The following is a 22,249-nucleotide window of genomic DNA, read 5'->3' on the forward strand; positions in this document are numbered from 1 at the left end:
ACTCTCCATCCATACAGAATTTATCCCCAATTCCCAAGTTCAGAATCTTTCACCTCGAGCTGAAATAAGAACCTATCATATTACATGGGACCTTAAAATAGATCCTGCTTATTCTATATCATCTGAATAACTTTTATATGGCTATTAAAATGAAAAAACACACTCCAGACTAATAAGAATAGTTTCACAATAGGTGGAGTTCCCTCTCACAAGTAACTCAGGAGGCCCTAAAGGTACGCACAGAGGAAATACGCTGTTGCCACCAGAAGCCTAAAGTGTGGTGTCTGACTTTCAGGATGCAGGAGGGAACTGCTGCCGACCAACGTTGATGTGTTGGACTCACGTGAGGAGGACCTCATCCAGGTCAAGCAACTGACAAGTTAAAGCCTCAACCTTGGAGGCTCTGTGAGGGCCGTCTCTAAATCCCGCCTCCCTACTTATTCAAAGCTCCCTGGGCAACGTGACTCAGAGCATACCAAAAGTGGCTATCAGCCACCATGAACCACGCCGTAAATCTGCCATTATTAAGTTGTCGGTTGTCTGTGGAGGTCAGAAGTGGGCACAGAAAAGGTTTACAAGATTCACTTAAAGATTTCATGATAGTCTCTCAGCTTTGTGCCTCTCCCAGCCTGTGAGGGAATTCCACAGGGAGACCTTGAGATAAATTCTGCCGTTTTATTCTTAGGGTTCAAGAAAGGGGGAGGGAGAACAAAGAGACTTCTTGGAGTAAGACAGAGTGTCACTGATGCTTTATTTACATGCGTCACCATCTCTTTTACAAACTAGATTACGGTTTTAAATGGAATACACAAGGCAATATCTACAAACACCAAGGAAATTAAGTACTGCATCTCTATTTCATTTGGAAAGGGGAAGATTCCCAAATCAAACTGGTTTTGATCCTTGAGAAGAAAGGCGGCAGAGTTAATTCATGGCAACATATGGTTAGACAAAATCCTCAGTAAGAATGCCATATGATAGTGTTCGCATTGAGAGAAGGATGAGGTGCTTCAAACCAAAGTCTGTACTGCTTGACTCTCAGGTATTTAAATATGGCCACGCACCATATTTAGTTCTAGTTTATATGGGGTATGAGCAAGGAATTGAAACAAATAAGACAGTTTTTACAGATACTGTATACAGATTTTCTTTTTCCATTCATGCAACTTTTTTCTTAAAAAAAGTTAAACATGTGAAGCCAAAATGCACAATACATTTTTTTAAATATTAACTAATTGTTCTGGTCCTCCTTCACATTTGTTTACATTTCCCATGTACATAATGTGCTAGGACAAGTATACAAGAGAAGACTGATTGCCAGGCAATGAGATAATTTTAGAGAAATAAGTGACCAGACACAGTTTTTAAAAGCAGCCGCACACGTATTTCTGGAGTGTGGCAGAGGCCTCATGACCAATCATTCATCAAAGAAAAATACAAACAGATAAAAGAAGAAAATATTCCGTTCATTTAAACTGCATAAAATGTTACCCACTCAAGATTTAGATCAAATATAACATAGTCTTTTATCTGGGCATCTGCTTTAAGATCTTGTTTGACAGGCATGATTCCATCAGAACTTCACTTCCCCTAGTAGTACTCTGCCTCCCTGGCCTCCAAGAGAGGCTGGCTTTTTCATACCTCTTTACTGGTGATTACATTTCTACCCCCACAAAAAAAATTTTTTTAAACATTATGCCTAATCATACAATGTTCACCCAAATACAGCAAGAAAAATAAAACCGGAGTTCAGAGCTATCAGGGCTTCCCTTTTGCTTTGAGAGAGGATGGATAACATTTTTCTTTCCCCTTGCAAGCCCTTGGCACCAACATAGACTTCTTCTTTTTGATTGCTTTATTCTTCATGGTGTTTTTCAAGAGATTCAAATCCTCCTTATTCTTTAAGTGGGGTTCACTAGGTAAAGGCAAAGTCTGTCCCTACCATCTTTAAACTGCGTACAAGTTTGGAAGCCACCTGAAATCACACCCAGAGAGGTGCATACTTGTCCTGAGTAGTAGTAAGCCATGGTGTCCTCTCCTCAGGGTGGGGAAGCAACACACACAATGCTAAAAATCAACACCAAAAACAAACACAAAGTCCACCTTGTACTACACGTGTGCATGATCTTCCCATTAACAGGAGTGACAAACTTCTGAATTTGTAAAATGTGTTTCAGCAATCATTACATTGCAGAGGATGCAATAAAGGAAACCAAGCTGAGATTCATTCACAGTTAATGGGTACACTGAGCCTGGCAGACAGTTCTCATGCCAAGACAGTGAAGGCTTGTGATAAAGCTCTTTCCTAGCTTTGGTAACAGGTATCAGGTTCTGGAGCCCTGAAGAGAACAGCAGATCCCAAGAGTGCATGTCATGTTTTCAACACTGGGTCCTCTTCTAATTTCTCATCAAAAAGTAGGCAGCTCCCTAGAGCAGCTTATTTAGAAGCTGAGGGTGGCCTTGGATAGTTCTCATCATAAATCAAACATTACAGTTGCCAGGCCCCTTGAGGCTAAGGATTCTGCTGAGACGCTCCAGATCAGAAAATTATTGTTAGGGACCCATGACACTCACTCAGAATGTGACATCGTGGCCAAAAGTTGGCTCATCCTGAAAGCAGGGTCTCAATATAAGGGGCAGAGGGCTCAGGTAACACCCCTGCCCAGCCTGACCACTTTAGAACCGGGCTAGTTTCTGGGGGGCTGGCATCTCTGCAGGTGGCTGAGGGTGAGGGTGCAGGGACCCTAGACAGGCTTCATTACCAGATTCTTGGATGACCCTCTCTTGGGGCTGGCAGGTCTCACAGTACTGATGCTGCACTTGACTTTGCCCTGGTCTCAGCTCTCTACAACACTCTACATGTAGATGCTGTTTTAGTTACTGAAAAAGAAAAAACAAAACAAAATCAAAGCATTCCCTCTTCATTTTTCTAAACTGTTTTGTGCTGCCTTGCCCTTGTACCTTCTCTGTCCCTTCCTCAGCTGTTCTGGATTAAATGATAATCTGGTGCTAGGACATTCTGTAAGACATTCTGCCTGAAATCCAACAAACATTAGAAAAGGAATAAATGAGATACCACATGTCTGAAAAGAATTCAACATTTTAAAATTGAAACACATTGGAGGGTTGCCTTCAAAGCGGCTCCCAAAGCAGCTTCCAGGGTCTGTAAAACTGCAAAGGCAAGTAGGTATTTTGCTAGTTACTTTGCATGCTTCTCTGAACTCAGGACAGAAGTTCTCAGGACCCTCATGCTGGAAAGACTCTGGAATTCTCCTTGCGTGTGAGATTCCCCCCATCCCTTCCCAGCGCACTCCCCACTGCAGCCCCATGCTACTACTGCCTGTGCAGTGCATCCCTACCCAGGGCAGCACCCCTTAGGAAGCTTGGAGAGGCAACCCTCCCCTTCACTGCTACTGGAAAGTTCTTGCATATAGCACACTACTAAAGAATTCAGGAAGTGGCTAGCATTATTATAAAGGAATATAGTAAGCAAGTCTGGCTCACTGACAAGCAGACCATATGAATAGAATACATACTTTAAAAAATTATACATACTTTAAAAATGAAGATTTATAAACATGTAGCAGTTTATAAAAGGCAATGTGCTACAGGTCTACTATAACCACAATTGCACAACAATTACAGATTCAGTAAAAGGCAGGGTGAAATCAACAGGGCCATCGCTCAAACATGGCAACCCAAGCGAGGCAGGAGACGTGTGACAATACCAAATGGAACTCTCATTATGCTAGGAGCTGTGATCACCACCAATATTACCCCCAGAGGAGTTATACAGCCAAGGCGCACAAGGGGGCCCCTGGTGGCCGGTGGTGTGTGCAGGGGGTTGGGTGGCACGTCTGTGTTGGTGCCCACTGTCATGGTGCAAGCATCAGCGAGAACTCAAGCAGGGAAGTCTGTGCTGAAATACTAGCCTGTATTCCTAACGCCCATGCATAAGGTTCCATTTTTGTACTGTACATGATAAAATATATTTATACATTTATAAGCCTAATGCTTTTTACGCAAAGAAAAGAGTCTTCATGTATCACTTTGGAGAAGTATGCATACGCTGTGCTGATCAGAGCATCATCACCAACTTCATATGTACCAAAGGTGGTCCCAACTATTCTGTCCACCAAAGAAGGTAACGAATATGATCACACTTTCCAGGTTAAACAGAAAGCACCTATACAGCACCATAACTTTTTGAAAACACAACAAAATGAAATCCATAGAAGCAGAAAAAAAAGTTAAAACTGCCTTATTTTGTACTTCCATTGTGTCACTTGTACAATTACAACCTAAGCTTATATTTAAAAAATCAGTTTGTGTGCTATTGCCTCTCACTCATACACTTCTAGCAGATCAGATTATACATAGCAAGGCTGAAAATAATCAAGGATGTATATTTAGGAAAACAGTGAAGTTAGAACTGCCTCAGCACTGACTTGGATTTTTACTCTTCACACATTTCTCACTGCAAGCTTAATGCTCACCTGTAAGTTCATTCCTTCTGCAAAGCAAAACGGAACTACTTTTTTTTTTTCTTTTTCTTTCTCCTTAAAACTAAACCCTTTAGTGGTATTTGGCAATCAGTGGAGAGCTGAGCTGATTTATTTCCTGAAAATATCCTAGTTTCTAACCAACAGACCAACACTGCTCACATTAGCTGAGGACACGGACTAGAGATCACAGGCCCTACTGATCTGGCACCCGAAGACCTGGTGCTGGGGTCCCGTCCACAGACCACCCTGCCTCAGAATTGGAAACACACTGGGCGGGACGCTGTGTGCCACTCATTTTGCCTGTGCATGGTTCAGTCCTGGACGGGTGCGCGTAGCAAACAATTGTGCCATTGTTCAGTTTTTAGAAAAGGATAATTTTCTACCAAACAAAAGAAGAAAGAAAATCTCCCTCTAGTTTATGTAATGTGTTAGTTTATGGAGTTCCATGGGTTCAAAAGCTTGTGATGCCCAAAGCTGGAATGGTAACTGGTACAACATTGTCCTCCTGTTTTAAAATTTGCTAGGGGAAGGACGGTTAACATTTTAACAGAAAAATACCACAAGTTAATGCATGTGAAAAATTCAGAAAGTCAAAGGAAAACAAACACAAGAACAACACTTAAAACATCCCATAAACCATCGCAATATTAAAACACCACAGAATGGCCAACGGGGGCTCACGGTGTGCTCTGAATGAGGGTGGGTGGTGCTGAGGGGTGCTGTCCTCCACTGGCAGGCGGCTCACCACCCTGTACAAGGAAGATTTTGCATACTTTTTAGAGTTCTGTTCCAAGGGTAAGTGCTTCACCCAGGGTAAGGGGCCATTAACAGTCTCTGCTGGGTTAGGAAAATGGCGTGGGATTCACAAAGGTGTTAAGCTGTAAACGGTATCACTGTCCACTTGCTGAGAGCAGATTTGGCAAAGGGTTTTCTCTGTAGGTCTTGTGTCAGTTTGAGGGTCTAGAGGAGGAGAAAAGAAAACCAGAGATCATTAAAGCATTCCAACAGCAATAGTGGGTACCTGAGGGCCACCTGTCAAGGCCTCCCATCTCCCTCACCCACCACAGAGCCCAGGGCTGGCACAGCAAAGCTGCTCTGCTACACTAGTTTCAAAGGTCTGAAATTCTATGGACAAAGCACAAAGATTACTTACCTTGTTTCTCATGTTGTCCTTATTACAAAATGCTCTGAAGTTGAAAGGCCCAAAGGGAATGGGATCATTCACTTTGGGAGATTAACAAAGAAAACCATATTAGGGGTATTTTGGTGGGTCCCATTTAGTTAGAAGATGCAGATGAGATTCTGTTCTAGACTTCCGGACTAAGGGATTTCCTAGGACATGGGACTTTCCATGCTAAAACAAGGAGAACCAGTCACCCTAAGTAGATGAGTTATACTTTTCTGGTTCTCCTCTACTGGCTATGTGGACTAACTGAACTGCTTACCATCCCTTTCCATGCCCAACACCAGGGCAGATGAAACGCCACTTTCTATAAATGCCTTAATAAGTCTGCACTGCTGGTTGTGAGTAATCTTGACTCCCCCATTCCCCACCATAAAAAGAGTAAGTATCAAGGACCTAGAAATAGAAATTCCATTTGACCCAGAAAAAAAAAAAAAAAAAAAAAAAAAAAAGAGTAAGTAATTTCTAAGCGGGCCACCTCAGGAATTTAAGAAATGGGGTCTTGCTATGTTGCACAGGCTGGACTTGAACTCTTGGGCTCAAGAGACCCTCCCACCTCAGCCTCCCGAGTAGCTGGGACTACAGGCATGCCAATACACCTGGCTCAGGAATTTGATTTTTGTATTACAAATCTGCACAGAAAAAAATTATATCACACACATATATGGCCAACAAATCCCCCACAAAACATCCCATTAACAATTAACAACATTATTATTATTTTGCCTCCAATTATTATTTTGTCTTCAATGGAAATGCACAAAAGAGGTGAGAGGAGCTCTTAGAGCATCTGAATTTATATGTCTTATCAGATGTCATGTGACCACTGGGCCCAGAAAAGTTAAAGGATGAAAAATAGTATACTCATAGAGATGTATGAACAGCAGAAGGAACTGACATGACAGACCTCCAGACATCAGATCCTCTGTTTATGCAGACAGTGTTGGCAGTTACGGTAGTAAAGAAATAGCTCTAGGCCAAGAAATGGATAGAAAAGTGGTAGTGAAACAACATGAACACATGCTTTTCTCAACAGACAAGGTAAATAAGTAATGAAAAATGCATCAACAAACTCACACACAAAATCACATTATATACATCTGCTTCTCCCTCCTTTAGAGCCTGTACCGTGTGGTCATCAGGAATTCTCGCGAGTGTACTGTAACTTCAATCTTTTCTGTGACTCTGCACTTGTTGGCAATCTTACCTTTCACTATCAATATTCGCGAAGACAGCAGGACTTATAGTATTTACAATGTTACATGCCCACGGTCATATTTACTTATCCTTGTTATAGTTCCAAACTGAAGATTTTAGGTTGTTTTATACTGGAGGCAAGGACAATAGAGTAGAAAAAGAAGCCCCTTTCTTCTTCCTGCCTATTCCTAGGATTTAGTTTCCCTGGCTGATGGTTTTTTGGGGGCATTCTTTGCTTCGTAAAGCTACTAGATAATATTATCTTGGACTACAAAATAATGGCTTGTTGATTCCAGAGGGAATAAAAGGTAAAGTAAATATTAGATCTCAGCATCTGTGAACACCACAGCTTGCTAAAGCCAGTGCTATTCCAGCCACCCTACACTGCCTCACAAAGTATGAATGATTAGATAGTGTTTCACAGACACAGTCCTCTGGAAGAGAATTTGTTTTTTTCCTTCACAGTAACACTTAATAAACCACTATCCGACATCACTATGCAATTAGTCATCAGGGGACTCCCATCCCTAAGTCCCGATCCTGACTTACTGTAAGTGCCGAGGGAGAAGCTGTAAAGTACTACCTAATTCAGACCCCTCTCCATTTCCCTTGGGTATTAATTATGCAGCCACAGAAGCCAGTGCATAATGGGAAGGTGACATACTTCATTCCCCAAGTACAGAGACAGGGAGTATGGCTTGCTCTAATGTGGGCTGGGCCAACACAGGAGGGAAGAGGGCAGAGGATACCCACGAGCCCCTAACTGAGCACAATCTTGAGCAGAACAGGCCATCACCCCAAAGCCAGGGGTAAAAGGCCCATGCGGGGCAGTCTAAAGCACCAGCTGACCACAGTCCCCAGGCTAAATATACATTCCTTCATCAAAAGGCCCAAAATCTTTTGAGAACTCCATTATTAAAAAGGAGATGGGCTAATCACCACTTTCCCTTTCTGCAGAATGGGGTTGCGGGGTCACTGGTGAAACACAGGTTCTACAGCTTCCTCTGAGGTCTCCCGGGAAATGCCCTCCCAGGGAGGCCTGCTCAGGAAACCGCCTTGGTGCTTATAGGCTGAGTAGGTAGAGGATCTGGCCCGGGTATAGAGGCAACTCTTGCAGAGGACAAATTTAATATAGAAACTCCCACTCCAGAGAATAGAAAGGCCACTGGTTCCCACTGTGACAGAAGGAAAACAGATTGTAAAACACTGAAAAAATATAAAAGATAAATGTTGAATAGAAATATAATTATCCTTCTCAGAGGAACACCAGAATCACCATTCACAATGAAAACTGGGATAATAAAAGTAATCAAAAGGAAAGCAGCAACTCATCTGTCTTAGATTTTTAATGGCTCTTCCGTGGCTCAATGTTTATACATGCTTATCTGATTCAATCAAGGACAGAAAGGGTAGAGGGAGGATTTTAAGTGATGAAACCCAGCTACTGAGTTGGGAAAGTCAATGATACTTAGATTGGGTACAAGTTTCATGGGTTTAAGAAAGCTCATGTCATTCTTACATTGTTTAAAGTATGACATTTTAGTTATACAGTTATTTAGTTAACTGCGAGATTTATGTGTTATGTCTTGATGCTCTTCTAGTTTAAAAACACATCAGATCAAGGGGCCAGGCATGGTGTGGCTCATGCCTGTAGTCCCATCACTTTGGGAGGCTGAGTCGGGTCTCTTAAGCCCAGGAGTTCCAGACCACCCTGAGTAACATGGTGAAATCCTGTCGCTACCAAAAATACAAAAATTATTCTCACAATCCAGTCTCAAAATAAATAAAATTTTAAAATGCTATAAAAAAACACATTAGATTAAGCAAAACTTTTGGAAGGAAAAGGAAGCATACAGCTGATGGAATTGTAGCTTACTTTGCAACTACTAGGCAACATGCCTATTAACAATAAATATAAAAATGCTGTTCTGTCCCATCAGTGATTTTCATTAATAGGGGGAAGACACCCTCCATCCCCTCCCTGCCCAATTAACAAGTTTAAAATCAATTCTTGATGCAAAGAAAATGAAATGGGGGCACCAAATAAATGATAGATCCATTCTAAAAATATCTATGGATGCTGTCATCTGGTCTCTGGTGTGAGCAAGTCCCTCTATAATCTTGGCATCTGTAGGGAAGACAAGTTTCTGCCTAATTACCACCATAAATCACATGACACTCTAAGAAAGGGAAACACCTCCAAAAACTACGCAAAACAAAACAACCCGAATCAACTTCAACCTGGGAATAAAACATTAATGTTCCTACTGCTGTCCTCCCACAACTGAATCCACTGTGAAAATTTTTTCACTAGTGTTTTTATCTTCTTGGCAGAGAAGAACAGAACAGAAGCCCAATACTAAATAGGACATGGAAGAAAAAAGAGATAGCAAGATGAAACCTTCACATCCACAAATCCATGAAGGTTATCAACTGTTTTCCTAGCTAGACAGAACTAGATGATTTGAAAGTTTGCCTGACAAGCAAAAATAAAGTGAAACACCACTTTCCTCACTCTTTAAAAAGAAAGATAATTTTAGCCAAACTTTCAACCCCTGGAGCAAGCTGGGGACTAAATATGGAACACTTAGGATAGAAAAGGAATTGATGTTCATGCAATCTGACAAGGAAGTCTCACATGGACTCCAAAGGACAGGGGTGGGTTTCAGAGTTTTAATATTTCCATTCAAACCTTTAAAAAAATGTCTGCCTGATGGCATTTCTGCTGCACTTCCAGAAGGACTTAAGGGACACGCAATCCACACGAGCCACAGTCATCTGCCAGCATCCACTAAGGGTTCCGTAGCTGGTGTCACCCCAGGAAAATAACACTTTTGCAGGTCTTGGGTTAGGCAGCCACATTTAATTTGGGAGCACCAAAGTGACACAGTTCCCTTGGAGTTCATCTTCAAGGCAAAACTTATGCAGCTCAGGAAAACATGCTAATGCATATCACACTTTGGCTTAATTTTGTCATTTTTCAATATCTTTTAGATTGAAATAGGTGATGAAAAAGAGCTAGAGAGGTTCATGGGAACCAGACTGATGGCAGGGGCCAGGCTGATGAGAATACAGCCCTCTGCCTGTGAGGCATGCCAGAGACATCCTCCATGTCTGCCAGAGAGGAAGAGAGGAAGATTTAGGAGGTGCAGCTCTGTTAAAATCCATTTTGGCAAATGCTGTCAAGTTGCTATTTCAGGCATTGAACAGTTTATGAGGGAAACAACAGGTAAAGAAGTTTAGGCCAGGATGGCAGCCAGGTTTGTATTCAGGTGAGGAACCTCCCTAAAGGAAAGCCAAATTTCCAGGAAACTCACCTCTTTGGTAATTTCTAGCAGGCATGTAAAGCACCTACGGAGAAAGTGAGGATGTTACAGGGACGCTTAGAATGAGAGGCTTTTCACGGCAAAGAAACACTCAGGATGATACTAGAAAGGTACTCAACTATACACACTACTAACAAAAACACCCTCCATCTGTGTAAAACACAAGCCTGACTTGTGCAAAGGCTGCCTTGCACTGCCTCTCAGTAATTCCTGGGTTTGGTCAAGGCAGCAGGTGAACCAGTCTGGGAAGGCTGGTGACAGGGCCCTCCAGAGCCTTTGCCTCCAGGACACTCAGAGCCTGGACCTGGTGTGGACTGCCCTTCCAGCCAGACTTTGTGCTGTGCTGATAAAACTCAAAGGAGAGAAGTAGCCATCCTCATATTTCACAGATGAGGGACAAGGAGCTGGGAGCCAACTGCTGGGAGGCACCAGCTTTTCTGTTGCTTAAATTTGGTGATTACTGACGGCTAAAATAAGTTTAACTTAAGGATGCCCTACCTTTGACTTTATGTTGAGGCAGGGATTATGTTAACCAATATTCTTCACATATCCGGAGTCAACTATGAATACTAATGTGGCAGAAATATGATAGATATTGATTTACTGTCAATAGCAAAGTTGCAGAGATTCAGTATTTTAAGATTCTTAGATTTGCCAATCACATATAACAGAATGTAAAGTTTTAGATTATGTTCTTTTTAAAGACCCAATTTTTAGGCAAAAAGCCTTTAAAGGGTATCTGGATCCTCTCTGAATTCATGGTTACTTAGCTTTATTATAATATCCAAAACACTTCGCTGGCAAAGACCTGTGGGACCAAGTTCCACTGTCCTCATCCATGCTTTAAGCCCCACTACTGCTTCTGGGAACAAACCCTCTGCTTGTCTGATGGGTCAGGTTCAAAGACACTTTGTCTGGACAGCAATTCTTACCACCCATGTGAATCACCCACCTGTTCAGACGGCTCCTCCAGCCCCACCTTCCCTACACTATCCTTGACTGAACTCTTATGCCACTCACCTGGTATCTAATCATAGTGTGCCTGAAATGGCAACTTTTTCAGGGACTTTGGGATCCCAACATGCTGAACTCCTTGAAAGCAGAGGAAAGTCTTCAAATCAGATCAAACACTTACGGAGCATCTACTACTTTAAGAGCTCTGTCTTAGACATGGTATCTGCCCTCATGCGGCACATATTCCAGTGAAGGAAACACAATTTTCTTGATGGCCCAAGTAACCTGGTAAATTGAAAGTACTAAATGGGCCGGGGGCGGTGGCTCATGCCTGTAATTCCAGCACTTTGGGAGGCCAAGGCAGGTGAATCATTTGAGGTCAATGGTTCGAGACCAGCCTGACTAACATAGTGAAAACCCTATCTCTACCAAAAATTCAAAAAAATTGGTTGGGTGTGGTGGCGGGCACCTGTAATCCCAGCTACTGGGAGGCTGAGGCTGCAGTGAGCCAAGATCGCGCCACTGCACTCCAGCCTGGGTGACTGAGTGATACTCTGTTTTAAAAAAAAAAAAAGTACTAAATGCACAATAAATGTTGACTAAATCAATCAAAGAATCATCCTCCTCCAAGAACCCTCTCTTCCTCTTTGTCAACTCAAACACTTAGCATCTTTCATTGCAACTGCTTCCATGACTTACTCGTATTTGCTAAGAGTTAGTCTGAGTCCAGGCAGAACCTACTGCCTGTGGGATATGACCTAGGATTTGTAATACTTTTTGTGAAAAGGATGGTTTTCAATCATTAAATTTCTAAAACTCCTATTTCTTACAGATGAAATCAACACAAGGCACAATTTCAACATTCCACTAATTCTCAAGTATTTAATAAATAAAGTTTATCTTCTCCCATCCTTTCTGTACATCCCACTATACATATCCTTATCACCAGCCTCCAAATTAAAAGTCTTGCTACCCTAAGTCTCAAGTTGCTGTCAGTAAAGTGATTCACCATTTAAAAACAATAGGGAACTGTAGTACAGGAGGAAATGTTTAGAGCCATCAATCATGACCTGCATATCACAATGTTTATGTTTGCTGGGTGTGACCCTATCCCGTATGACTCTTCAACAGCATTTACTGGGATGTGTGTATGTGGGGGGTGGGGCAGGGATGCATAATAGGAGTGTGCAGGTTGGGATGCCCTAGATCCCCAGAGGGTGGGTCGAAGTGCAGTTGTAATTGCCAGCCCATCTCAGGGTTTAGCTAGCAAGTACCGAAGGGAGTGTCTTTAAAGTCCTCTTTTCCTGCTTTAGATACACAGGATTTTGAGAGACAATCTAATTTTTCCAAGTGATTCTGAAACTGGAAACAGAATCGGCTCGTTGAGTTCTACAAATAGTCCAAACCACCTGTAAGGTATGACCAGAACAGGCAGGTGATACAGATGGTGGCCAAGAAACCACCATCACACCAGTGCAACAGAGGAAGGAAACCAAGAGGGAAGTGAGAGGGACTTCAGGGTGGCTCCACGACCGAGACGAACAAGCGTCCTGAGGCTGGTCATCTGGAGGGGGATCTGCGTGTGTGGCCCGGTGGCACTCTTCTTACAGCGTGGCCTGCACTTGCACTGCAGTGTAAGTGCCAGCCGGGGCTGCCTCCCGGCCAGCAGGGCACTCTGAGTAGAACCTGGCAGGCAGAGCAGGGAATGCTTTGGCTTGAGTTACGTGGTGGGCAGGCAGCATTTTCAGGTAAACATTAGGGCCATCTTCTAACAGTCTATCAGTCAAGATACTTTCTGATTACTTATAACTACGTTGGGCTGTATTGCTGTCTGAACTTTTTTGAACATACAAATGACCAATGAAAGCTCCAATTAATTACAGTGGCATATACACTAATGAAGGCCTAGTGGAAATTAAGACCTCAGAATTCCTGGACTCCTACCTCTCGCCTTCTCTTCTTGGTCATTGATTTCCCCTGAGGAATCAAGTCAAACACTCACACTCCACACAGACACGAACATGTTAAAAAAAAAAGCCCACAACCTTATGGCTCAGACTTTTTTCATCAGAGAGAAAGAGGGAAAAGAAGAGGGAAGGGAGAGGGAGAGGGAGGGAGGAAGAGAGAGGAGACACACTGACATCCAAACCTTCAATCAAACCAAGACTGTCAATTACAGTTTTAGCCTTCAGAAACACTGGAATTACCCTCTGAGACTTCATGACTAAGTGATCCTATTCTTTAATAAATGAATGCCATGGATTTTAGCAAAAAGTAGGTTATTAAAAACAAAGTCAACCTAAAATTACAAACTAAGGTCCACATCTATCACAGAGCAAAGAAAGAAACAAAAGACCTGCATCCCAGTGTCCAGTGGCTCCACAGGGTGGTGTATTTTAGTCCCAGGCCTGGCTGCTGCTTATTTAGAAGCACCAAGAACAGTCTTTATTTTCTGGGTTTTCACTCAATTTAAGAGCTGGAAGAAATGTTAAGGGTACAGTGACTGTCTTTTCTGAACGCCAAAACTGTATCACAGTAACCAGTAAGAGATAAACCGCCAGCTTTGGGGAGACCCAAGGCCAGACTACTGCCAGCACCATGCTATTATGTGGCAGTTTTTCTGCTCCAAGACAGCCCCAGGAGGGGCTGCAATGGCTCTTTATCTCTCTGAGTGGCTTCGGAGCTCTCTGAGTGGCAGTGGGAAGGCAAAGATGGCATTGCCAGGTTCCTCTCAACAGCAGGAGAGGCTCAGGCTTGAGGCTCTGAGGCAGCTGAAAAGAGGAGGGTGAGTCATCTCCTTCAGTGGGGCCTGCTGCTAGCCCCTGTGGACACCAATGGACACTCATGTTAAGCAGAGCTGAAGCCAGACAGCTGGGACTTCTCGGACAATCCTTTAAAGATGCTAATGGAGCACTCTGGGTACCACACACAGATCTCACACCATCTGCAGCATTAGTTCCGTTTGCTAGTAGAAAAGAACAGCCTCTCTAGTAGGTACACTGAAACTGGTAAGAAGGACTTCTAAGGGACATTGACTCTGGAAATTAAAGTTTTCACACCAAAAGGTAATTGTGATCCGTTTCTAATGAAAAGAGAAACCCAGCTGAGTCTAGTTCACTGGCAAGCAGTCACTCTTTCTGCCCCTAGTTTAAGACTGGCGAGGCTGCTTCCTACTTCCACTTAACCTCTGGAGCTGTTCTAAATCACAATAAACATTAAATAACGTTTTTAAAAAGGTATCAGAAGACATTAGCCCATATTAGAACTAGTCCTTCTTGGAGCTCTGTGAGGCAACTTTTAATTTTAATCCATTTTATAGATAAGTGAACTGAAACTAAAAGAGATGAGTGACTTGACTCTGGGACACACAGCCATGAAAAAGGTGGCCTTCTGCTACAGTCCCACAGCTCCTCTGCCATCCCACAGGATCTCACTTAACTTGGAGTGGGCTGCAGGGGAGGCTTTTTTAATCCACAACTCCCTCAGAGCAGAGCCCCAGGTACCGTGTGCTGAAGTGGGCAGCTCCTGCTCAACCATGATGAACTTACCAGCTCTAGAAATCAAACATAAAGTGCTCTGGAGAACTTTTAAAAGAAACCAGCATGTGGATTCAGCCTGAACTCTGACCGGTTAGTATGGAGCTCCTGAAGTCGTAGGGTCTAGGTTTTTGTGGAACATACCATGTGACAATGAACTAGAACCCCTGAATGCTGGGTTGTCCCAGAAAACCAGGCACATCAGGTTGCCATACCACATGCTCCTTTGCTCCAATCTTGTGAGGCAGTCTTTGACTCTACAACAAACTGTCATCACTACTGCCACCACTTTCTCCACCAGGCCATGCATACTTTAAGAGAAGGACCCCTTTTACCTACTTCTGTCCCTTGTGCCCAGCGGATAATAGATGAACTGTGCTTAAAGATTTCAGGCCTTTCTTGAGCACGTCTAGCAATACAGGTCTACCACTTTGCCGGGCAGCTAGCTCATGCACGATATAGCTGAGAAACACTAGATATCTGAGAAGGCATACAACAAACTCAGCAAGAAAGGGAGGAAAAGGGCAAAGAAAAGCCCTAGCCTCCAAGGAGGGTGCTGACTCCTTTCAGCAAAACTCTAGGACAGGATTTCTTAAGGGGGTTCCTTAGAACACTGGTTCTATGGTTTCTTGAAGAAAAGGGTTTGATTCAAGATACCAAACACATTTAGGAAACACTGCATAACACATCCTACCCAAGAAGGTTCACAATGTGTATTAACTTTTAAGGTTCTGAGAAGTTCTGTTGGAAATATTCCAATTTGTCTTTGTTTAACATGATATTTCTTAAACTTATTTGACCAAAGAATCCATTTTCCGTTTCACACCTATGAATATCTTGAGGATCTAGTATTCCAAGAAACATTTTGAGAAACATTGACTTACAGGACCTCTAAATACTAATTTGCAAAACAAATTTTAAATTCATTTTAGTTTCTGAAACTTTAAACTTCAAAACAATTTGGAGGATTGGGAAAGCAATACTTTGAAATTCAATGAACACATTAAGAAACCCAGGGTGAAGCAGGTGGTGACTCTTGCGAGGCAGAGAATCTCCATCTTGGGATGAAAGTTCAGTAAATGTGTCTCCAAGTCAAGGAAGAGAAAGCAGTCCACAAACATTCTCCCACTTGGCCCAAGGTCACAGAGGACCTCTAGGAGGCAATCTCTCCAGCAATGGCAAAGAAGTAGAACCCAACAAGCCCCCTTCTCCGATTTCCATATAGAAAGGTAAGCCTGTGAGAAGCACAGGAGGCTCCTGGGGGAAAACTCTACTGATAGAAACTGTTGTTTACAAGATGCTGCTAAGCATTATGAACACTCTAAGTTATAAGTAGTAATTCTGATGATTTTCGCCCTGTTTATTTATGTTCTACCTGAGCTCTCTGGACAGAAGAGACCTTCCAGAAAGCTGTTTATAAATGCAACTGCTTCAAGGAGGAGCACTCAGGCTCTGTCTCCATGCTTAGCAGGCTGGCCGGAGGTGAACACAGGTGCATTTTATAAAACCAACAGGCCCAGGAAGAGTAGCCTTCATGATAAATGTCACTGCTTTCCAGGAAAAAATAGTGTATGTAGTGAGCGTACCAGCCTCTGCAAAGAAAACCCCTTTTTATGGCCGTATCAGTTTTCTCTTGTGCTTATTGACACTAAAAAGATCCCAACATTCTCTCCCTGAATGACAGTTCAGACTTTCAGCTTTTCTTATAAAGGTAGGACTAAAGATCCTTGCAGACGCAGAATTCTTCAGGCTAGCATTTAATAACCAAAGACTACAGTCACAAGTACAAATAACAGAATATTCTCCATGTAATTCACAACAGATTCATATTTATCGATCCCTAAAACAGAAATATCTACATCAATAAAAGACACAATATAGTATTACCTGTATTTGGTTAGAATTAGTCCTATCCCCAACATAAATTTTAAACACATACTAGAATCATAGCATTTAAACATCAAACAAGCATCAAAGATTTACTCCTTTTGGGAAGTAGCCTATGTATAAATTCTAAATGGCTTCCAATACTGCAGCCTGCTGATTCCATACTAGTCCACCACTATTTCTTTCTAGTTCCATATCATAACATAGCACCTCATCAGGTCCATTTTACAGACAAGATGTTAGGGTTCAAGTTTAAAATGATACATACTATGCACATTTAAAACTTGATGAGGCTGTCTTCTTTTGACAAATGAGAAACCTAATGTTCTAAGAGACTGAGTGATGTGGCCAGTGGCCGAGACAAGAAGAGAACTACCCCTCCTCTCTCCATCTGGGCCTTTGCTGGTGGATGTTTCCCAATCTTCACCATAAAGCACTTCAAGCTAAATATTGGGCTGCTCTCTAACGGTGTCTCCAACTGTCAAAAAAAAATGAAGATGAATAAAAGCCGTTTGTGAATGCAGGCATCTCTGACATCAAATGTAAGGTGAGACTGAAGCTGCTTTCCCTCAGAGAGGACACATGTCAAACTCAAGAGGGCTGACTGGAAGTTTGAGCTTGCAGCCACCACACCAGCTCCTGGCCATCTCTCTGCCACCAATTGTAAGCATGTGCACCAAGACTTATGAACACTGGAGAGAAGACAATGCCCTTCACAACCCAGCAGCCAGCCCTCCAAAAATGTACGGCTATCTTTTTCTTTTCAAGATAGATCTAAGGGTCAAAGGATTCTACACGTGGTCTAAAATGAATGACATGTGTGAAACACCCAGCACTCTAGAGAAGCATCTTGCCACAGCTCCTCAGCAAGACTGTCTGTCAACTGAGCAGACTGTCCATTAATACAAGAAGGCTCAGATTCAGCATCACATGACCTTCTGTGAGCAAGCCAGGAAGTCAGTCCGGAGAAACACTAAGTCGTCGTCAAACCAAGAAAGTTATTAGAGAGCAACTCTGGGAAGCTGGGGCACTTAACTGGAGAGAAGTGAAGTGTCGGAGTCTGACCTCAGCCCCGTTCTGTGAATTTAGGAGAGTCTTCAATGAAGTGATAGTCACAGTTAACTTTAAAAGTAAAAAATACACCTCAGGTTGCACGTGCTCCTGGCTGCTGAAGTGAACAATGGAATCCAAGGCAAAAATGGAAATGCTAAACCAGATCCCCTCACAGCCCCCACTGTCCTTTGGACGGTTCTTTAAATGATCTATGGTCATACTGAGCTAGTCTACTTTCAGGAAAATTTGGTGACATTTCATTTTTAGCTTCTCAAAACAAACTCCCCCAAAATATTCTCAGGCAAAGACAACCCTAAGGCTCCAGTAGGCTACAGTAATGAAATGCATTATACCCAATATGGTAATATATTATCATCAATAATCATAGCTCACCAGATAAACTTTAAACATCTAAATATTTAAATTTCCCTTAATAATTTTTTGTACAATCCTTTAGAATTACACATATATGAAAAAGATCTGCTATTCAACCAAAAGGGAAACCAACAGTTGAAAAATTAGACAAAAACTGATACATTTTCTTCTGAAAACATTTTTTTCCAGTGAACTATAAAGTGGTCTCCTCACAATTACACCCAAATTAAAACTTACATCTTTAAAAGCCTATTTTTAAAGGAAGACAAACCATTTATTCTTTTAAAACTCAAATATCTAAAGTCTAAGGCCAAATCTTTCATAATCTTCTCCTTAAAGGAAGACAAACTAGTCTTCTAAAGGCCAAATATCAACATTTCTAAAGTCAAATCTCCACCAGCCCAGGTTCTGGTATGTCACTGAACTGGCAGGCATGGAAGTACTGTCACCCTACTTAGCTTCCATTACAGTCTTTTCACCATCTCAAGGGCTACTAAATGACTGAAATCAGATACCTGAGCTCCATCAGGGGTCCCTTATGCCTGAGAAAGTTGAGAGGCTTTAGCATCACAACACTCTTAATATTCCCCTTTCAGCAACTACCCATGAGCTGGAGTGAGCTCACCATAGGAGGCCCTTGTAAGTCCTTCATCATGGCAGAGGGTTAAACAAGGCTCAAGTTTTTATGGTTTTGAATTCCCTTGCTTTTTACACCAGTTAAAGAAGCCTGCAAGTAGCTTGCTGAGACTAAAACAAAACAGAACAAAAGGGCTGGGCACAGAACAGAACCCGTTAACATCGGGGTGGCTAGGGGTGCAAACCTGTTGGCAGAAGATCCCAGTGTTCATCTCACTTCTTGAGGAGGACAGTTTTTAGGGAAAGCTTGTCTATCATCTGCCACTTCGATTCCAGTTCAGAGAACTTCCCCCACCCCCCCTTTTTTTAACCAGCTAGAGAGATAAGGAAGAACTACTATGGGAGTTCAAGCCATTTAATAAATGTATCTAGCTCTGTAACCTTGGGCAAACTACTTAACCTCTCTGGGCTACCTGCCTGCCCATCTGTCAGTACACCTAGTTGCATGGTACATATTTCAGCCCACTGCAGATTTCAAAGCACTTTCACATGCTCTAGCGCATTTGATTCTTGTAATAACCCTGTGAAGTCATAGAGGCTATTATCCTCATTTTACAAAACTGGAAATTGAGACTCAGAGACCTAAGACACACCCCATAGTGGTAGCAAGAAAGTGGTGGAAGTGGGCCTGAACCTCAATTCCTGATTTCAATCACATGCTTTTCTTACCACATTACACCGCATGATCTTTGTGGTTCCAAGAACATTAAAATGCCACAATTTTAAAAAATTTGCATCACCATTCACAGCCTGTGTCACTCTATGTTTGAAAACTGCTGACATCATTTATAGTTTGGGGAACAAGCAGAAGCACATGAGTAAGTTCTCCCTCATACAAACATTTGTGTTTTTTACTTAATTTTTGGGTCTTTTTTTTTTTTTTTTCTAAGAGATAGGTTCTTGCTCTACCACCCAGGATGGAGTGCAGTGGCACGACCACAGCTCACTGCAGCCTCAAACTCCTGGGCTCAAGGGATTCTCCTGAGAAGCTGGTGCTACAGGTGTGTGCCACCATGCCCAGCTAAGTTTTTAAATTTTCTGTAGAGACAGAGTCTTGCTATGTTGCCCATGCTGGTCTCTGACTCCTGGCCTCAAGCAATTCTTGCTTCAATCTCCCATAATTTTGGATTATAGGCATGAGACACTGCACCTGGCCTCTTACTTTTTTAAAGGCTTAGCTCTTGAGTGCCAGCCAATATAGATGCTTAGTACTAAGATGAAGAATAATTAACAGATTTTGCTTCTGTTAGAAATACTCACATATGAAAGTGTCTAGAATACATATTCTGCAGGTAAATTAGAAGTACCTGCAAATCATTACTTTACTAGGAAAAAAAGATGAAGAAACTGTAACACTGAAGATTGACAAAAGGCAGTGATGGACCAGAGGTCTTTCTAGGAAAGCCCTTTGGCTGGGATCCTTAACACTGAAGTATGACCCAAGCTTCCCATACCTCTCCTTCTCTTCTATTCTCATCCACCCATCAAGTAGGGCAACCTGTGTCACAGGTCAGTGAGGACAACCAGATGCAAAAAAAGAATGCGATCTCTCAATGTGTGCGTGTTCTTTTCACTAGCAGCAAATTTCTGAACCATCAGCAAACTGTGCAGAGGGGCACCTGACAGCGCTATTTGGTTTGTGGGTAAAACTCTGAGATGGAACTGGCTGGGAGCCATGCTATGTGCACCACTGCTCCATGGTTCTCAATGTCGAATAAAGTTCAAAGTAAAGAGAAGACAGGCTCCCTCAGGGATCCCCCCTCACATCCCCATATTGTTATTTTTATGCCATACCATTGGGCACTGACCTGCTTTGCCCACTTCCCCTTCCTCAGTGATCCTTCAGCCTGGCACCCAGCTCTGAGATGAGGCCTGCTTAGCACCAGTGAAGTTCCCCACGTTCAAACCAACAACATTCTGTGTGGAGATGAGGGAATCAAAGTTAAAATCCAACCCATCAGCATCCATGAGTTCACTACGGATAATGGACTCCATGTCACATTCCAAGCTCCCATTGAACATGTCCAGGTCCAAGTCGCTGGGGAACTTCTCATGGCCCATGACGGGCAGGTTTGCACTAGTTGAGTACAAGGAGGAGCCTGAGAGAGAGTCCGAGAGGGTTTGCATAGACTGGCTGACAGGAGACTGCTGCTGGTGTTTGGCTGACCCAAGGCTGCTGGACTCACTCAAGCCCATGTTGCTGACAGAATTCGACAAGGCACGGCTGCCACCAAGAGCGCCCTGGGTTTGGTGCTGGTGGTGGAGCAAGTTCTGATTGACCAAACTTCCCTGGTTAGGCTGGGCAGCAAAGGACATCATCGGGTCATTGCGAAGCATCACGTTCCGGCGGGAATTCTGGGCAGACACAGCGGTGCTGGCCTGAGACATCAAGGGGTCCGACTGTGTCATCATGACATCGCTGTGGCTAAGTGAGTCCGAAGTGAGCAGGTCTTGGAGTGTCTGGTTACCATAGTGTGACATGGAAGAGAAGGTAGCTGGTTTGTTCTCTTGGATGGTCTGCATGGGAGACTGACGCAAGGAGTTCAGAGACGAAGGTCCAAACACCGTGCTGTTAAAGGAGCTGGTTGGGGAGCCCAGGCCTGAGCCCTTGGTGGTGTACGGGAAGCTAGAGCTCCGCTGCATGAGCCCCCCAGTGGGCGATGGCTGGGATGGCGGGAGCGTGATGTTATCCAGCAGGTCGTCCATGAGGTTTTCAGTCAGCCCATCATTCAGATTCATGGTGCCTGTCATATCAGTCAGCCGCGGCAGTTCCACCGTGCATGGCTTGCTTACTGAAGGTGACAGGCTGGCTGAGCTGCTGTAGAGCATGGGCGAGAGAGGCGCATCGTCGTCCTGGACTTCATCCAACTCTGTGCTTGCCATGATCGGCGACAAGCGGCCACTGACTGTGCTGGCATTGGAATTGGTGCGTGAACGGAAGTCCGTCCACGCATCCAGCTCATCACTGCTGCGTGATGTGGGGCTGCCAGGCCACTTGGAGAGCTGGGAGGGACTGTCGTCAGCTGATTCGGGGGCCGTCTGCAGGGCTGCCTTCTTCTTGGCTGCGCGGCCACGGCTCTTGGTATACTTGTTGCTGTTGTCCATGGAGACTGCTCGCCGCCGGGGGGCCTTTCCGCTCTTCCCTCCGTCAGGGTTGATGATCCACCAAGAGCTCTTGCCAGTCCCCTCATTCTGGACTCGCATGAATCGACTATGCAGTGACAGGTTGTGTCGGATGGAGTTCTGCAGGGAGAAGAGAAAATACAGAGTATGAACCAGAATTGTCCAAAATCAAGCACCCAGAAGATACAGTAAACCAAACTCCTTATTTATTTTTTATTTTATCATGAGACAGGGTCTCACTCTGCTGCCCATGCTGCAATGCACTGGTGCAGCCTTAACCTCCTGGGCTGAAGTGCTCCTCCAGCCTCAGCCTCAACCTTTCTGCAATTATAATGTCTATACTGAAGTTCACACTTGGAATTTACTGCCATACTCCTCTGTCCTCTGTACTTTGCAAGGAACTTCACTGGCTCTCTAAGGGTAATTAATCACTGGTGGAGGGCTACTTTATTTTCTTATGGTCCCTTCCTCCAC

General features: G+C 43.3%; 1 protein-coding gene across 3 annotated transcripts in view; it reads right to left on the reverse strand.

Moving 5' to 3' along the window:
* Positions 1-732: 732 nt before the first annotated feature.
* The window catches only part of FOXO3 (forkhead box O3), a 125,154-nt gene continuing 103,637 nt past the window's right edge, over positions 733-22,249 (reverse strand). For 2 of the 3 annotated variants that reach the window (XM_012438415.3, XM_064360799.1), the window contains exons 2-3: positions 20,461-21,895; positions 5,376-5,465 (exon numbers count right to left, since the gene is read on the reverse strand). In XM_012438415.3, the coding sequence (XP_012293838.2) occupies positions 20,495-21,895 (1,401 nt within the window). In that variant the 3' untranslated portion in view covers positions 5,376-5,465; positions 20,461-20,494. Of the gene's footprint in view, positions 5,466-20,460; positions 21,896-22,249 lie in introns of all 3 variants that reach the window. The other variant, XM_064360800.1, reaches the window with a different exon arrangement.

Source organism: Aotus nancymaae, unplaced genomic scaffold (assembly GCF_030222135.1).
Source record: "Aotus nancymaae isolate 86718 unplaced genomic scaffold, 86718_ANA_hifiasm-v0.15.2.pri h1tg000040l, whole genome shotgun sequence".
Taxonomy (NCBI): Eukaryota; Metazoa; Chordata; class Mammalia; order Primates; family Aotidae; genus Aotus; species Aotus nancymaae.